This window comes from Stylophora pistillata, chromosome 4 (assembly GCF_964205215.1).
Source record: "Stylophora pistillata chromosome 4, jaStyPist1.2, whole genome shotgun sequence".
NCBI lineage: Eukaryota > Metazoa > Cnidaria > Anthozoa > Scleractinia > Pocilloporidae > Stylophora > Stylophora pistillata.
In genome coordinates, this window is record NC_142522.1 from 26,237,954 (window position 1) to 26,257,085 (window position 19,132).

At 40.9% G+C, this 19,132-nt stretch overlaps 1 protein-coding gene across 1 annotated transcript in view; it reads right to left on the reverse strand.

Moving 5' to 3' along the window:
- Positions 1-7,086, reverse strand: part of LOC148733068 (neurexin-4-like) — an 11,775-nt gene extending 4,689 nt beyond the window's left edge. The window contains exons 1-3 of the mRNA XM_088758426.1: positions 6,730-7,086; positions 4,704-4,957; positions 4,228-4,339 (exon numbers count right to left, since the gene is read on the reverse strand). Of these exons, the coding sequence (XP_088614552.1) occupies positions 4,228-4,339; positions 4,704-4,957; positions 6,730-6,829 (466 nt within the window). The 5' untranslated portion in view covers positions 6,830-7,086. The remainder of the gene's footprint in view (positions 1-4,227; positions 4,340-4,703; positions 4,958-6,729) is intronic.
- Between the last annotated feature and the right edge of the window lie 12,046 nt (positions 7,087-19,132).

The window sequence follows — 19,132 nt, forward strand, 5'->3', positions numbered from 1 at the left end:
GCTCCCCGTGGTTAAATCCGGAATTTACAAGCACATTTTAGAAGTTAGCACCGTGTTTGATCAGAAAATCAATACAGTAAGCTAGCCTCGCATAGCTAACCACGGCAGATTGGTTTTTATCTCCGCTTTCGTTTCAAATCCTCATTCACTTCCCATGGCGAAATTGTTTACAATAACACATTCCGTAAGATCGGAGGGCGTCTGTTTTTCTTTGCGTATTCGAACACATATAAGTTTTACGGAAGTTCCGGGGTAAACTTGAGCTTCACTGTGGACTTGAGAGAGGACAACTCCATCATTTTTAACGGCGCAGGTCAAATTTTCTTTGCCGAAGACGTTGAAGACGGGAAGCAATCTGATATTACTATGAATTCAACATACTCAAGCGTTTGTCACGCAAGGTCGAAATATTTTCAATCACAATTGATTGTTCTTTTCTTGCGGTTTTTTTTTTTCGGCCGTGAGAGAAACACTTTTAAAAAAACTTGTTCATTAAATAATCTAGAATATGTAACCTTGGAAGAGTGTTTCACTGAAAAGCAGAGATACACGTGCAGGAGGACCCACCCCCACCCCGTTGAAAACCTCTTTGGTAACTATTTTTAATCGAAAATCATAAGACTCAGTCGTGAGTAAAAGAAGAAAATGTAGCACGGTTTTGCTCGGTGATTATCAAACAGATGACATCGTTTGACGGAGGGATACTGAAAATATTATGCTAGAAGAAAAAATGATGCGTCGATCAATTCAAAGCTTCAACATCGCCCCTCCCCCCCCCCCCCCCTGGTTCCAGCCCCCTGGGCCAAAATCATGTTCAAATGCCCTGCCCAGGTGCTAGATTTTACCGGTTCTCAATGGGGATAACTGTTATTAAAACGGAAAAAAATTAGGCATTAGGTGTAAAAACTGACAAATTTTAACCGTAAGTAGTTAAAAAAATAAAGCTGTAAAAAATTTGCACTAGCCGTATAAAATGGCCAAAAAATGTAACCGTTAGCCGTGAAAGGCATCTTTCCATTGAGACCCTCATTTCATTGTCACATCTTTTGTACAAAGCACGACCAGTAAATATTTGACTATTCAAGCCCCAAAACCTAGACCTTATAGACCCTATATCCTGAGCGATCCGCTTTAAGTACCTCCATTTGAAGGTAAACCATCAGTATGATTCCACTGAAAAGACTTGACACTTCCGGTTCAAATTATTACCCCACCCAGGTAAGGTTCAAAGGACGACACTCAAAAGCCTGTGAGTTGCCCCGGATGTTGAAGCTGCGATTAATCGGTTTATAAAGTCACTCACACTAATTCAACTTTTCTTAAAAGTCAAAATCTAAAAAGGGAAATGTCAATTAGTATGCTAAGTAAAATTAATTCGATTGAGTTAACGACCTCACGTATAAAAATAAAACAAAGTTGTGATCGTGTGTGACTCTTTCTCTACAATGAATATTTAGCAGAAAAACGCAAGCACGTCAGTGGTAATAAAGACATGTATTTTCAAACCAAAAATCTCAGTGAGAAAACGAACTATCGATGGAAATACCTCGAGCTTGAAGGTTATAACAACTTACTCATGATAGGGCAGGACAGTCTTGAAGTACATCCGAGCGTTCTGATTAGTTCTTACTCGGTCTGGATTTTGCCATACGGACCATTTCCGTGGAAGCGGTCATAAGCCGTATACTTTTGTTCGCGAAAGCCCAAAATATGAAAATTAAAGAAGTTTCCCGAACGCCATGATAAAATACTTAGTAACATCGCTTGCTTGAGCTGTATTGGGAAATATTGGCCCTCGGTCTTTTTTTGTACGGACCTCGCTGCGCTCGCTCCGCACTACCACGATTTTGGGCTAATAATCCTCAGTGCGGCCCTCGCGTTTGGCTGGTAAGAAGTTATTTTTTGTGGCAACTGCTCATTTGTCTTCCTTTGCACAGCCTCTGTAATCAGACACATTCAGTCTCTGTAAGCAAACCACAAATTTAAAGAAAATCCCGAACAATTGCAACTTACCGCGCCATTTTGGCAGTTTGATTAGACTGGCGCTGTGTAACATTTTGGAAATCTTCCTCTAAATGATAATTTTTAGCAACGAAAACCATGAAAAAGGGTTAGCTAGAAAATTGTTCTCAAAAATCCCTTACTAATTCTGCGATAAGATCTGCGCGTTTTTCCTTTAGCATGGTTGGATAACTCTTCTAGCCTTTGTACGGCATCTCTGTGACCCTCTCCTTCATCCAACGCCTAAAACACAGTGATGTCCGGAACAGGTGATAAAGTCTGACTGCTGCAGGGTACTCGATCTAAAATCAAATCTATTTTGGCCTCAACAACGGTATTGCTGACAGCCTTCAGGTGTTCAGAAATGACTTTACGGTACGACATTACCTGAACTACTATTAGCTGAAGTATCAATTGAAAACAATTGCCTTTTACTCGACTTAGTCGTTTTAATTTGCGAACAGTTTCCAGCCCAACAAATTTCCGTGAGTTTTGTAACTAAAACTCTCAATTTGAGAAGAATATTCTTAACTCAGCTAAGATTCTTTGTTTGTAGTAATGATTTCAAATGGCATATCGTTCAGTAGCATACATTTATCCTCAGGTCTTGTTCGCCCTGTCTATTTCATTCCGTTTCCAGCTCTATACTTGGTATTCTTCTTCTATTTCAACCATTTTGGACTTTGCCTCTATTTCGCTTTTACTCTGACTTTTGAGCCTTTCCGTAATCTTTTTCCTGTAGCTATTTGTTGTTTTGTGTTCTACTTAGCGGCTCTTCTAGGTAATGTCACTATTACATTAAACTCTGCATAAGATCCCCGTTGCAAAGTTAACAAGTTTCACAGCAGTGGCTAACTAATAAGAAAAATTATCATATAAACAAGATGTTAAAAAACGCTATTCATGGATATTCGTGGCCGTAAAATCACAAGATGGAAACAAGATTGAAATAATTTCAGCCTTGCCTGACAAATGCTTGAGTGTGTCACATCTACACATAGACTGCTTCCCGTCTTCAACGTCTTCGGCAAAGAACATTTGACCTGCCGTTATACGAAATAATTTAATTGTCCTCTTTCAAGTCCACAATGAAGCTCAAGTTTACCTCGGAACTTTCTTAAAACTTATAGGTGTTCGAATAAGCAAAGAAAAACAGACGCCCTCCGATCTTACGGAATGTGTTATTGTAAACAATTTCGCCATGGGAAATGGATGAGAACTTGAAACGAAAGCGGAGACAAAAACCAATCTGCCGTTGTTAGCTATGCAAGGCTAGCTTACTGTATTGATGATCAAGCAAGGTGCAAACTTCTAAAACGTGCTTAGAATTCCGGATTTAACCGCGGGGAGCCTAATTAGATTATGTCGTGACGTAAAGACGATGTTGCGATCATCACAAAGTTCAGCCTGCGTTTTCTGCGCATTTGTAATGAAGTGTTATCTTTTTTCTCACAGATAAATCTCGATTAAGTCACGTTATTACATCGCTCGCAGCGCCCATGGGCAAGATGAAGCGAATCCTTTGTTCTCATTGGCTGCCCAAGTGGGCAATATGGGCCCATCTTGCCTGCCCGGAATTGCCTGCATTGATCCCGCGCTAGGAAAAGAAAAAACAACTAGAACTACGTTCGTAATTCTTGGACAATTTTGGCGATGGAAACGCAAAAAGCGGCAGAAGATAGTCAAAATAGAAGAACGGAAACGACTCTCGTGAGTTTGATGTGCTACAAACACATTCGGGTTTCATTTCCGGCTCTCGAAGTAAACAAGTCATTCTTAATTCTCAACAAAGCGAAATCTTTTTACAATATAGTAAATCTTTTATAAACCGAACTTGTTCAGTCAAGATGGCTCGATATTAGCCTCATTCTTTTTTTGCATTTTTATGGCCTCGACTTCGCCTCGGTCCATAAAAATGCAGAAAAAGAACTCGGCTAATATCGAACCATCTTGACCTCAAGCTTGGTTAATAAAGCAAATATATAGTCACACGTCAGTGACAAACGCCAGCCGATTCTATTTGACATGCTTAGCATTTTTAGTTTGATTTCAAGTACCTAAGGAGGTTAAAACAACTTTCCTCGTGGTTTTAGCTATGAGAACTTATAGGTAGATGACTTTTTGTGTCCATCTGTCCATCAACAAAATTTTCATCTGTTTTGAGAATATATATTGATCACGGATCAGGGACAACTAGACTTTTAAAACTACAAAATGTTACAGTACCACTGCAATTTGCTCCAGCATATCCAGGAACACATACACATCGAAACCCTTTGCTGGTGAAACCAACTTGGCAAGTTCTGTTATTGACACAAGGGCTGCTACTACAGGGATTCTGTTCCAAAGAAACAAAAACAACGCACTGATCAAATAAGGAGAGAACATCTTTCTTAATTATTCATATTTACCACACTAGAATAAATATTTACAAGGAAGCATGATAAACTACGTCGAATTACAATAATGCTAATGGCCCGGCTTATACATGTGTAAAGTTGGGTTTCCTCCAAAAGAACAAAAACTCTTATTGATGTACAACATCGAACAGGACGTGTAGGTGTGAGGCCAGATTCAGATCAAAGGGGGAGAAAAAGCAACAAATAACAATGCTGGTCTAAAATCGTAAAGTGGTGAGCAAGTGTACCACTTTGAATTCTTCTCATTCCAAAAAAAACTTTAAGTTTAAGCGAAAGATTTACCTTAATCGCCAAGTAGTAAGCCTCCACTTCTTCAAAGAAGGTTAGTTTACCTTTATCAACTGTGGCGTTATTCAACTCACAGTTGTACTTTCCTCCGTCTAAAGGTTTCACATTTATGGAGACGCAGTTAGGTTCCATATAACACATCGTGCGACAGCTCCCCTCACTGAGGACCTCACTACTCCTTATCACATGCCCCTTAATTGCCCTATTTGCTATCGGTTCCTCAAACTGGATGATGCGACATTTGTCAGCTGCAAAAATCAAAAAATGCCGAAAAGAAAAAGAACAAAATTAAAGAAATAAATAAATAGAGGTCCCGTCTCCAACAGGGTTTGGGGTAGGAGACGTTAATTTCCCACGCACGAGATTACTTTGTGATGGATGTCCCCCCCTGGGGTGGGATGGGTGGGATTTATAGGGTCGACTGCTCGCATGGTTCGCATATGTTCCGTTCTAGTCTGACCCTACTGCGGTAATGCAGTGAAAATGGTTAGAAAAAAAAAATAAAAGAAAGAAAAAGAAAACTTACGGCCAAATTTTTTAAACTATTTTTCGAATCGTCTGTATTAGCCGTTTTTTTTTCTTTCCTCTCAAGCAAGAGACAATGAATATTTGCAGGAAGTGTTATTTGTAGGTTTAAAATATACCATTGACATGGATTATAACTCTTAATTTTTAGCCTAGAGTAAACAAACAAAAAAAAGACGAGCCTATTTTAAAAAGAAAATGAAAATTCGCAAAGGATTTCTCGACGACGAGTGGAAATCAGCGAAAGAAACCTTTACTTAATAAACAAAATGGCTAATATAGCATTGCTTCCATGTTATGTCCCTACCTGTGCAGCCTCCACAAAAAGGGGAACACGATTCCGGAGAAATTGACAAAAACAGAGACGATTAATGGCTTCTCTCGGTCAAATTTATATAAAGTTGCCATTTCAACCTTTTCTAAGGTTGAATCAGTCACAACTGGAAAGCGCCAACGTAAATGAAGGTTTCAACTGCCTTTCCCCATGACTAATGATAACAGCTAACAGATTGGCGGACTACGGTTATTGTTTTGGTGAAGCCCCGCAAACACGTGCCTAGAGTTCCCATTTGTTTATTCAAGAAGCAATTTCCGCTTCTAGTGAAGTTTAAATTTTTTAATCATATGCCACTGGGTTATGGACAGATTTGTACACGCCCACACTTAACCTCTTTGGTATTTATCTTCTTACGATCCGCACTAGTTAATGGCTTTCAATTTTGATGCAACTCGAATAAGAGAAGACATGCGTTACGTCACCTCGATGAATTATCAATGAATTCCTGTTTCAAATTTCCTGTCGAGCGCCTAGCTGGAATTTTCCTAAACGGAGTTTAGGAAAAACGAAGGGAGAAAAACATGGATGGCAAAGGTCAGGCATAGAAAAAAAAGCCACAAGTCGATACAAGGCGAACACAATAATGCATTTCAACGATCGACTTTCAAGTCCATTAATATTTCTAAGCGAAATGAGGGTCTGTTGATGACTGAGATTTTTCGTGAGCTAGTTGCGAGCTGCCTTCGGTAACCTCGATAGAAAAAGACTGTCGCACTACATCTCTGGAGTGTAGTAGGAAGCCCTATCAACCAGTTATGTTAAGTACATACAAGCAGTGAGAGTTAAAAGTTTTGTTTAACTATCATCATCAAACTCTATAAATGTTTTTTTTTTTTCACCGAATCGTTTCTCGGAAAATGCTCATGGCAGCTGCGATCTCGGTAATCGAGGGGAAGAGAGGCGAATTTCAATTTAGGAAAATTAGTTCGAAAGAAATAATTCTCATCCTTGATGAGCGAAAAAAATAACATTGACCCGGTTAGAATATTGTCCAATTGATGAAAACTGTAATTGTTGTTTTAAGTGAGGCAGATAATCCCTCAAGTCATCACACAAAGGAAGTGTTATTTCTCAGCTCACGCCATAATTAATACCTCATCGCATCCTACAACTACACGGTTTTGAAATTCACTTCTATCAAAATAATTTTAAACTCACCATTGCAAGCAATAACTGATGCTAATCTGATTCCAAGCAAAAAAACAAGGATAACAGGGAAAGTTCTCGCTCCCCTCTTAACATGATCCGTGAAGTTCATTCTTGCGAAAACCACGCGATGGCGGAGGTAAAACTGTTCAAAATACTGCAGCTCCCATCTAGTTTATACTTATCAGACTTTTAAATTATCACTAGTAGTCTAAACAGGATGAAATTACAGTGCAGCAGGTGCAACATTATTGAGATGAAACATTTGAAAACCAGTTGACACTGGATAAATATAAATATTAATATGTGGCTAATTTCGACGATTCCTTTAATTAACTTAAAAACACTCCTATTTCATAGGCGATTTCTACTGAAAAACTAAGTTTTCAGTCAATTAAATTTACATGACTTTGATAATTACGTTCAATTTACGCATCCTTGTTATGAAATTTCTTTGTTTACCCAAAGGCTAATTAGACTCTTAAGACTCATAAAATAGAAAGTTTTCTAGAATGAATGACGGTTGACAATTAATAACCAAGGTGGAGATGAATAGACTTAGTTAATTCACTAGCCATAAACTGAATAATTTCTTAGCGAGTACATGATAAAGAAAACAGAGGTTACTCAAATTAAAGAGAGAGGCTTCACCGAAACATTTTATTTAAGTAGTGGTAAAGGTAACTTAAAAGGCTTTCAAGCAAACTTTGAAACATTTTTTTAACACGTATCTGTTACAATCCGATAACTGTCAATTGGAGAGGAAAGGAGAGGAATTAAAGCGCATGCACACCTTTAGATGAACAGCAGTATTTGTATGGCAAACGCACACGAGTTAAATGACCATAGCGACGATCTTCTTTTAAAAAACACTGAGCGATTTTACAGAAAGTATTACTCATTTCCAACGACGATCAATTGTGAAGATTCACCTCTGTTTAGTTTGAAATGCCACGGAAAGACAAATTGTAAGTGACCGTGTTTAGGAGTAAGAGTCTGCTTGTTTGTTTTCTGCAATGGCATATGCAAATCTTGTCTTTCTTCCACTGAAAAACTGAAGTGAAATGAGGCGCTTTTTTGACTTCTTAGAAAGGAAAATATGTTCGAAACAATCAAACTCACCCCCGATCACCATGGAAAATAACAATGACACGGTTAAAATCTTTTTCACCTTTCACCAAGTCTGTAATAAAATTGCAATATATTATATGAAGCTGATAATCCTCAAAATCATCATATACAGGCAGTGTTATTTCTCTCAAGCCACGACAGTCTAAATAACTCATCACATCCACAGTTTTTGAATTCCTTGTTACTAGCCGAGTTAGTCACCAGCGCAAGTAAAAACTCGATGCTAATCTGATTCCGAGCAAAATACTAAGGATAGTAGGGAAAGTTCTCGCACTACCCTTGAAATAATCTGATGAGCTCATTTTCACGCAGACCACTTGGCTGCACCAGTAAAACAGTTCAAAACACTGCACCTCCCAACTAGTTTATACCTGTTAATGATCACTCTCGACAGAACGAACTTAGAGTGCAGCAGGTGAAGACTTGTTTATTGAGTGGAAATGCTTCATAACTAGCTCTAGTAACGACTGGCTGAAAGTCAATATAAAGTACGTACCTAATTTCGATCTAAGTCATGGAGATTAGGGGAAGTATCCTTTGATGTAGTTTCAAAACACACTGATCCCCTAATATTCATGAGAAATTCAAATTTTCAGAGTCAAACCTGCCAAGTCAATAAACCTTCCGCGTCTTAATTACCTTTCAATTTACGCATCATTGTTACGAAATTTCTTTGTTTACCTTAAGGCTTTTCAGACTCTTTAGACTCATTACAAAGAGAAGTGTTTCTATGTCCAAGTTAAACCAAAACAGTGCCACCTACGCACTTCAGTGCCCCTCGCGAACAGGCCTTGCTAATTGACAGAATTTTGAAGAAAAAAAATGATGAAAAAGTTCCTCGCAGCTCAGTAATTACTTTCACTACCAGAATAATCAACTTCCTCTCAACCTTCAACGCGTCTTAATAAATTGTTTTCGAAACTTTTTGTCTGTTATAAAATTTCTATATAAAATGGCGGAAAGAAACAGTTTTGCTTCAGTTGAGTGCGAGTATTTGGAAAAGGAATCTTCATCCAATATACACGGTCACAGTCTCTTGCATCTTCGCAACGCAGTTTCTTTCATTGTCCCACAGAATTATGGTACCTGTAGATAAGCACTGCGAGAAGCTTATAGATAAAAAACCGCGTCAATCAACTTTCACTTGGTAACTACGAAAGCGGTAGACGTTAGTATTTCACAGCCAAGGTGGTACTATTGAAACATCTAAATTGGACAAAACTGACTGACTACTGAGAGGGCTAATGAGTTAGGTTAAGTAAAATATGTATGGCGCCGGCTGGCGGCCTTAGTTTTGGGCTCTCGCATTACCTGCTTTCAGATACGTAAATACTGTGTCTAACGACATAAAATGTGGATTTAAATCAGTCTAAACTACTTTGGGTTTAGCTGGACTAGATTTTTTTGGTTCAACGCAGCCAAAATACGCTATTTTTCTCGCGATGTCGATGTCTTCAAGCGCTAGTGCTTCGAGCGGCCCGAAACTCAGTCAAGAGCCCAATTACGAAATGGTGCAAACATGGAATGGTGGTGGCTACACTGTCAGAATATGGCTACATCAAAAAATTGTCCGTTGATATGGATGTCCAAGTTACACCTGGACCGATAAGCGCAACTCCTGATCTACAGAATAACCTACAGAGTAGTTTAGAGGGTTATCCTGACCATTCCGTAGAGACCTGGGTCCGAGTCACTCTGATTAATTAGTTATTCATATGGCGTAGGTGCACGAGGGGTTTTAGGGTTAGGGTTTAGGGGTAGGGTTTAGGGTTTAGAAAATTAGTATTCATAATGCGTAGGTTTTTTGAGTCGACCGAACAAAGTACGTTTTTAAGAGACCAAAAATTCCTTAAGGTGTCAGTGTCGTTACTAAGAATTCTGAGTTGGACATCTTTCTTAATTAAGTCCATAATCGCGTTGGAGCTCAAAAGAGAACCTTCGAGGGTAGCTTTATTTCTGGCAAGCCAACACCAATATATGATGGTTGCCTTGAGAAAGTTAGATAAGGATATAGCTGTGGTAGATTGGTCTAGGGAAAAAGGGTAGTAAATAGATGTAGGGGAGATAGAGAAGGGGGAGTCGAGTAGAACACGGAAAAGGGGGGAGAAATGGTCCCAGACTTTCACAACTCTGGGACATCCCAAGAAGCAGTGTTCAATAGTTTCTGTTTTTCCGCAGATCGCGCATTTGTCATTATTGATGTATCCCCAAGACTTTAGGAGATATCTTACGCGGATCATTCTATGGATCAATAGCTAAATTAGATCGTTCTTCTTGTTTTCAATTAGTTTTAGGCGAGACTTGCGCCACACCCAGGCCCCAACGATTGATGGGGCGGTCCATAGCAGACGCCCAAAAACCGGAGCACCGGGGTGCAACGCAGACGGGGTCAAGCAACAAAAGATATAAATTCTTACTGGTGAGTAAATCAGGTAAGGCACCAGTTTTCTGATGCAAGGTACAGAAATTATCTAAACAAAGCCGGTAGTAATTGGAAGGAAGGAAGGAAGAGGGACCAGAATTGGTGGGAAAAGAAAAACGGGGATCTAGAATAGTTAGCTTATGTCCTAAAAAATATCGAGCTAGGTAATGCCATTTGGATGTGCCAAAGTCATCTCTTAAACTGGAAAAAACAGAAAGGCGCAGGCTAGCGCACTTAGCTTTAAAATTAACGACGTTGAGGCCCCCAGATGATGGGGGCGCACAACAGCGATCGCGACCAACATTTTCCACTTTTCCTTTCCAGATAAAAGGCCAAATGATCGACTTAAAGCTATCGTGCACCCAACGGGGAGGGGGGATGACTTTAGCAACGTGCCATAAACGGCTTGCGCCTAAAGTATTTACAATTAAGGTCCTACAGATAAAAGACAGGTCTCTTTGTTTCCAAAGATTTAGAACCGAACTTAGTTTGTCCGTAATTAGGATTCTTTTGGCATTTGCTGTTCTCTGTTTACGGGTACAGTGTGAAATACTTGTTTTGCGGATTTCAATTTTTAGAGCATCCCACCATTCGCGAAGGAAGGCGAATTCGGGGATTTTAAGCTTAAAGTTGTTAATCGATTTTGACATGATGTTTTTAAACTCTACATCTGAGAGTAAAGAGCTGTTGAACTTCCAAATTCCAGGACCGTGATTAGAGGGGTTAGTCGTTAGTTCAATTTTTACAAAGTCATGATCGGATAGGTCGTATACGCATGGAAGAATATTACATTTCGTTACTAGGGTTAAGCCTTTAGCGACGAGAAAGCGGTCAATTCTAGATGCCTGGGTATGGTCTTTGTTAGACCAGGTGAAAGTTACTTTGCGCGGGTTGTTTTTGAGCCAAATGTCTGTAAGTGAGAAGTCAGCACAAAGGGATCGGAGAAGTTTTTGATCAGACAATGGGATGGCGGAACAATTTAATTTATCTAGGACATTGTCTACACAATTAAAGTCTCCCCCGATCACTAGATCCCCTTGGGGGAGAAAGTAATTGTGCAGACAAGAGAAAAAACCTTTGCGATCCGAAATAGCATTGGGAGAGTAAATGTTTACTAAATTTAGTTTAGAATTATAGTAGTCAATGAGTAAGCTCGATATTCTTCCGTCAGAATCGGTCAAAAAACGGATAATTCTGCCTGGGAAGTTTAAAGAAAAAAGGATGGCAACACCGGCAGACCTGCCAGTCCCGAAGGACCACAGACATTTGCCGCGCCAGAGTGTTTCGAATTCCTCCGCTTGTTTTTTACATGAGACATGTGTCTTTTGTAAAAAGATTAGGTCACAGTTTGAATAATTTAATTCTTGAATAATTTTCCTACTTTTTCTGGAAGACCCGAGTCCTCGCACATTTAAAGAAACTATTTTAAGCTTACTCATCGAGTTTGGTTAATAAATAAATAAGCAAATTAATAGATAAACTAATATCTGTACCGCCTTCTCCAGACTCTTTCCCATCCGTCGTCGCTATCAGTGTCTGATTAATCGCGGCGAGAAGATCTGTCTCGGTCATCGCGCTTGCGATAGCGGTCACGGTCGCCTCTTCTCTCTTCTCTTCGATCATTCTTTCGGTCATCTCGCCGATCGTTCCCTCGCTCATCTCGCCGTTCATCCCCTCGCTCGTCTCGCCGTTCATCTCTTCGCTCATCCCGCCGTTCATCCCTTCGCTCGTCTTTTCTTTCTGAGTCCTTTTGTCGCTCGTCGCGTCCCTCAGGGGGCTGTTTCCTTTCTTCCTTCGTTTGCTTCTTTCGCTCTTCGTCCTGTTTACGTTTGTCTTCCTTTTCGCATTTTTCCTTCATGCGTTTCAGTCGTTCATCCCGCTCCATTTTCTTCTGTTCCTCCGTTTTCTCTACCTTCGCACCGGCATCAATATTTGCGCTGAAGAGAACGAACGGGCAGCTGTCAATGAGATGTTCGTCTGACAAACAAACTGAACATTTAGCCCCTTCCTCGCAATCTTCGGAACAGTGGCCAGGGCGCTCACAGTTAAAGCAACGAACTGTTGAGCATTCCCTGGCCAAATGGCTCTCATCACCGCAGTTTCTACACGATTTAGGCTGGTTCGGGTACCAGATACGTATCGTCTCACCGGCCACGCGGATAGTATTTGGGATCTTGTGGGCGATATTCATTCTGGCCGTTCGCACTCCGTTTTCGATATGTTGAACGATTAGATCACGGCGGAAGCTGAGGACACGGCCATAGTGGCTAAGGCGGCCAATTAAGGCCGTATCCGGCAGCTCCGCTGGCGCCTCATATATTTTCACAATTGCAAGACGGTTCTCGCAGTCGCCAAGAAAGGTTTTCAGCCCCTCGATCTCAACATATGGGGTTTCAAGAGCAGCCTCCTTCGCCGCTCGCGATACAAAAGAGACTACCCAGGACTTATTCGAACTTTTCTTCTGGATTGTGGCGATTGAATCAATGTCAATGCCAGCGGCATCAAAGCTCTCCAAAATAGTCTGGGAGGTAACCAAGGTGTCCACGGAAAAATACACTGACCGGTCTTTGATTTTAAGTTTTGAAAAGGGTTTATTCATAACAAACCACATAAGTTACAAAATAAAAGTGCTAACGCACGTGGGCTCGGCCCCAACTAATTATTAATAAACAGTCCAAAGTTCCAAAGTTCAAGAGTTGTTAATTATATACGAGTATTAAATATTACTAATATTAATGTAACGTTATAAATAATTCCAAAATAGTTAGTTCTAATATTAATATATGCTTAATCTATAATATTGGTATGGCTAGGGCTAACATAGACTAATATTAATGTAACTCTAGGATTGTTTAATGCAGATTCTAAGTTTTAAATAATTCCAATTTAATTTAATAAAATGTTAACTAAAGCTCAAGGTAATCTATTAACAAAAGTATTCTATAGGAGTCCCCATCAATTGTACAGATTGATGCGGACTCCCAAGCGTTTCTAAAGATAGATAACGAGAGTCGGAAGTAGTCGCACGCAATTCTGTTTTTGGTCTCGCTGAGGGCATAGCGAATTATACCCTCAGGGGGGTCATTCCCGTTGTGGAAGGTACATTTATTTCGAAATTTCCAGATGCTGCACAGAATCGTCTTAATTAGAAAGCGGGAAATACGATTCTGTTTTGGACTAGCGGGGGTCCAACGAAAAAAGAAAACATAGGTACAGGATGGGAGAAAGCTAGTTCCAAGGATAGAGGAGATAATAGGGGAAAAGTAGGTCCATACAGATTTCACACGGGGGCAATTGAGAAAACAGTGATCTATAGTTTCTTTACGGGAACAGGAGGCGCACTTATCTGAGTCGATATATCCCCAATTCTTTAGAGAATCGCGGACCTTAATAGCGCGAAGTACAATTTTCCAGAGTATGTCGTTTTTATAATTTTCAGAAAAGTCATCTCGCACTAAATTCCCAAATTTGTCAAGATTAAAGTCAATCGGAAGGAAGGGAGTCCAAAAGCGATGAAGAATTGGAGATGTGGAGTTTTCCTTCAAGAGAGTTCGATAACATTTCTTGGAAGAAAATTCAAAATCGCGCCACTCCGTGCGGGAGAGAATCCCACGTAGAGTAGTGAGCGCCGAGAGAACAATCTCATAATAGGGCGTCAAGATCTGTGTACTCGGGGTGGAGTTATCTCGAAGAGAGCTCCACTCCGAGCGACAAGAGGCAAGCCTAGAGCCTAGAAAATATCTGGCAAAATAAAAGGATTTTAATTCGCGATTATCTAGATTAGAAACTACTGAGGCTAATTTAAGAGATTTACCTTTGATCAGGAAATTCAAAATGCCGAGACCGCCACTGTTAAGAGATTGGTGGCAGGTCGCTCGGCTCACTGTTTCAATTCGACAACCCCAGACAAATGGCCAGATTAAAGCGTTCACCTTAGAAATTACCCATTTTGGGACACACAAAACTGTAGAGATATATAGGAGCTTGCTAATTCCGAGGGTGTTAACGATGAGTGATCGACCGACAAGAGAAAGAGAGCGGGATTTCCATAAATTTAGATGTTTTTCTAATTTCTCTAGTTTTGGCTGCCAATTATCTAATTCAGTATCGCGGCCGAAAACAACGCCTAGAATTTTAATTTTTGTCACCCATTTGAGGCCAAGTGGTTGGTCGTCGCGCTTACGCCACGCCCCCAACCACGTGGCCTCTGTTTTCGTGAGATTAAGGTGTGCCCCAGAGCTACGCTCGTAAATATTAATCATGTTGAATAGAACTTGCAGAGAGCGATAAGATTTCACTATACAGGTCGTATCGTCAGCATAATTTCCAACTTTATAACAGAGACCACGTGCGCCCGGAAGGAGAAAACCTTCGATTTCAGGATTATTTCGGATTTTGCATGCGAGAGTTTCAACGCACAAAACATAGAGCAGGGGAGACAGGGAATCCCCCTGTCTTACCCCACGAGACAAAGGAATCGCATCGGTTAGCCATTCATTAACAATAACACGCATATTGGCCCCATTATATAAAGTGTTGATCCAAAAACAAAAAGACGGGCCAAAACCAAAACGGGGTAAGAGGCTTTGCAGAAAGGTGCGATTAACGCGATCGAGGGCTTTCTCTTGATCTAAACTGAGCAAAATGCCGGTTTCATTCGTGCGGTCGATGTAATCTAAGATGTCCCTGAGTAAATGTAAGTTTGAAGTAATTTTGCGTCCGGGCACAGAACAAGTTTGATCAGGGTCAACGATATATTCCAGAACTTTAGAGAGTCGAAGAGAGAGAACTTTTGAGCATAACTTATAGTCAACGTTTAAGAGAGAAATCGGACGCTATTTTTTCAGATTCTTACGATCTCCTTTCTTAAAAATAACGCGTGTGTTGCTCATCTTCATGGAATCACACATCTCTCCGGTTTGGTAGCATGCATTTAAGACTTGACATAAATGTGGAGCTAAACGATCCCAAAATCTAGCGTAGAATTCAACCGAAAGGCCATCAGGGCCAGGCGATTTATTCCTATTCATATTTTTCATAGCGAGAGTAAGTTCGTCAAGCGTGATCTCGCCTTCACAAGATGACGCCTGATCAAAAGTTAATTTCCGTGATAGAGAGGATAAAAGATCTTCTTGAAGAGCAGCATCTATCGGTTCTTCGGAAAAGAGCTGAGTGTAGAAATCGACATGAGTCTCTTTGCAGTTGTCTTCGCTTTTTACGGGAAAAGGAGATCGTTTCTTCTTTAATAGACTGTTTTAAAAACTCCCACCAATCTTGGAGACACGGAAAACAAGATAAAAAACGTACATGATCATCGATTAATTTCTCTATAGTAGCGCAAAAATCCTTATCGTTCAAAAGAGAGTTGTTAAAACACCAAACGCCCGGACCGCGTTTTACAGCGGTGGGAATATCAAAGGTAAGAAAAACAAAATCGTGGTCGGATATCGAACAAGGGCTAATGTCACACTTAACGTCGGGTGATAATAAATCTTTCGAAATTAAAAACTTGTCCAGTCTACTCCCAATTGACCGTGTGGAATTAAACCACGTAAATTCTCTTGATCTTGGATGCAACTTTCGCCAAACATCTGAAAGCGCGAAATCACTTTTTAAAGATTCGTAATCTTTGTGTATAGATATATTCCCACCAAACTTATCGAGAGCGTTGTCGTAACAATTAAAATCTCCTCCGATGATAGTCGCAGAGGAGGGAATGAAAAATTCATGAATCGAAACAAAAAAACTTTTCCGTTCGGTAGGATTGGTAGGAGCGTAGATATTGACTAGATTGATATCAAAGTCGTTGCACCTGATCAAAACACTGACAATACGACCTTGTGAGTCCTTCATCCAAGATACGATTTCGTTTGAGCATTTCGAAGAAATCAAGGTGACGACATCACCCTGTTTCCCCGACGCAGGGGACCAAAAACTACGGCCCAGCCATCTACGGGAAAGAGATTTTATAGTAGATTCAGAATGAATTAACGTTTCTTGTACAAACCAGACATCACAGTTGGACTTCTCGATCAAATCAAACAAGAAATTGTAGTTAAGGGGGTTTGCTAGCCCTCTTGCATTAATAGTTAAGAGTTTGAAATAACTTGGAAAAAAGACTCACTTAAAAAGGTAAAAAACTTACTTGGACTTTTTAGAGTGTCTATTTTTTCCTTTTTTCTTTTCCGTGGGGGTAGTTTCCTTTCGACTTGGAGATACATCGGATGATTTTCTTTTGAGATCATTGGTGGTTTCCATGTCATTTTCGGTTTCAAGGGTAAATGAAGCTGTGGTAGGAACAGGTATCGATGAGCGTGACCTTCCGGTGGTGAGCGTAGGTGTAGTAGGTTTACGAATGCAGGCAAGGGACAGATCAGGCAAGCGAGCAGGTGTGCGACGGGATGACGGCTTGATGGATTTGGGAGCAAAGAAGCCATGAGGATCCAGAATCGGGGAATCAGAAGAGACGGATGACGGTTGAGAAGATTGTTCGAAGAGATTGTGCGAGGGCAGTTAGGGTTGAGAGTGTTGCTGTTCAGGTTGAGAGTGTTGCGAAGGTTTTTCTGGTTTAGAATGTTGCTCGGACTGTTCAGGTTGAGAGGGTGGTTGAGTCTCGTTGAAATGTTCAGGTTGAGAAGGTTGTTCCAGTTGAGAAGATTGATTAGTTTCATTGAAGACGTCAGGCGGGGGGGAGACGGGAGGCAAATTGTCAGCAAGTTCTTCGTTGACGAGCGCATTTGGCAGAGGAAAATTTTCAGAAGATCGTTTTGGTGAAAGAAGAACAGAAGCAAGTGGAGCCTTTTCGTCAATAGAACCATGGTCGTCTGATACATCAATGTTTACTTCATCCGTTTCATCGGTTTCGGCACAGTGAGTGAGTGGAAAGACCCAAGAGTAATCACAATTGATCCCCAAGTGGCCTTCCTCTTTACAAATACAGCATAGAACGGGGCGTTGACACTCTGACGCCTCGTGGCCAATACCTTCGCAATTGAAGCAAATCTTGTTGGGGCAGCCATTAGCAAAGTGTCCAGAACAATTACATTTGCGGCAAGTGGGAACTTGGCCATTATGTCGCAGGAAGATCTGAAACTTTCCAAATCTCAGGAAACTCAGGATAGGTTTAAAAACCCGAACACGGTAGTATCGAAAGCCATTGTAAATAGTGGGAGCATAAGAATGCTTACCTCTCCGGTAGTGTAACACCTCACAGTAAGGTGCTAGGCGTTTAATTATCGCCAAATCTGATAGTTCAAAGGGCGCGTCGTAGATGGTGAGAAATGTTAACGGTTTGTCAACATCTTGTAGGGCGTAGTTTTCTGAACCAAGTTTTAGAGAATTGAAGCTTAAAAACCTTTCTTTGGCGGTCTCAGACTTGAAAGTCACGACGACTTCCCCATTAAGTTTTCGTTGGAGGCATTGTATGTCTGTAAATTCAATGTTCAGCGCCGAAAAAGCGTCGAAAACGGAACGAACAGTCGCTGATTTAGACGGTGTAAAAAAAGCGGTTCTCGGCCGCTGCGGCATGTTGTTTTCAATAAAAGCAGAAACCCGCTTGTTTGGCACATCATTTCCAATATTTCCAGAGGTACGTGCAGCTCTCGACGCATATGATTCTCCATTTACGATCGATGAGTCTTCAATGGTTCCATCGGCAACTAAATCTTCTAACAATCCCTCAGTATTCATACCTGAATCCATAAATGGCACACAAAGCAAATGAAAAAAAAGGCCCAAAGGCCAGACTAACCTTGAATCGACAAAGTTAAACTTTGGCTAATCGAGGAGCTCAAAGTCGCACGTCTGAATTAGTACTGTACAGTACTGTACTGTACTGTACATGTACCTGTATTTCGCGGACCGGTCTTTGATGATCTTGGTTTGCCCTGAGCCCATAAATGGTACGCCTCTAAAACGTACACCACTGTTTTTAAGGAGTTTTAAGGCCTCCGGGACATCAAGCTCGGACGCTGTTGCCCAGATTCCGTCGGTGGTACTGGTGAACTGCTCATTAACTTGGCTCTCCTGGCTTTCCATTATCAAAACTGAAAGAAAAAAAGAGAATACTGATTTTCATAGGCTAAAAGGCCGAGAAGCTTATAACTGTTTCGGCCTTCTGGGCCTCATCAGTGCATTTTTTTTTTATGTTTAAGGTGGACGGCCGGGCCCCGATGAAGGGAGGTGCAATCCCGCCGACCTACATGTCTAATCTCAACCCATTGGCTTACGTGCAATGCCTTAGGGAAGGGGACCACCAAAAACGAGGGTCACCAGACGCCAAACTCGCTGGGGAATCGAACCCCACCTCACTTAAAAATTAACACACACACACCCAGAAATTAAACACACCCACTCAAAACTAGCTAATTTTTTCTTTTAGTTTTTCTTTTTAAGCCTAAGTTAATTATATATTTTATTTTGGTTTTTTAGATTTTTTAAGTGACCGGTAAAGCCTAAAGGCAGTAGAAATATCACGATGTTCAAAAACATATCTCGGATCAGAGTACCAAACGGAAATATCTTTACCAGCAGGAGCAGGCAGGTGATGTAACACAGCAATCTCGGCCAAAAAAACGCGGTCCTCGGATGAAATAGTGCTAAGCCACGGGTCCTTTAAAAAAGCAGCGGAAAGTTCAGAGGGAGTAACAGCAATAGGCTTGGCTGCAGCAGCATAATCAGTGGGTGGGGCCTGTTGGGTCCTCTTGACAGTGTTATTAGCAGAAGTGGGAGCCGGGGAGGCTGAACGCTTCCGAGAAGCAGAGGTCGTCTCTCCGACATCCATATCGGAGACAGGGTTAGCAAAACCCTGTGTTGCCGGTACACAATCATTTGGTAATTCCTCACCCTCGTTTAAAGAGGTGA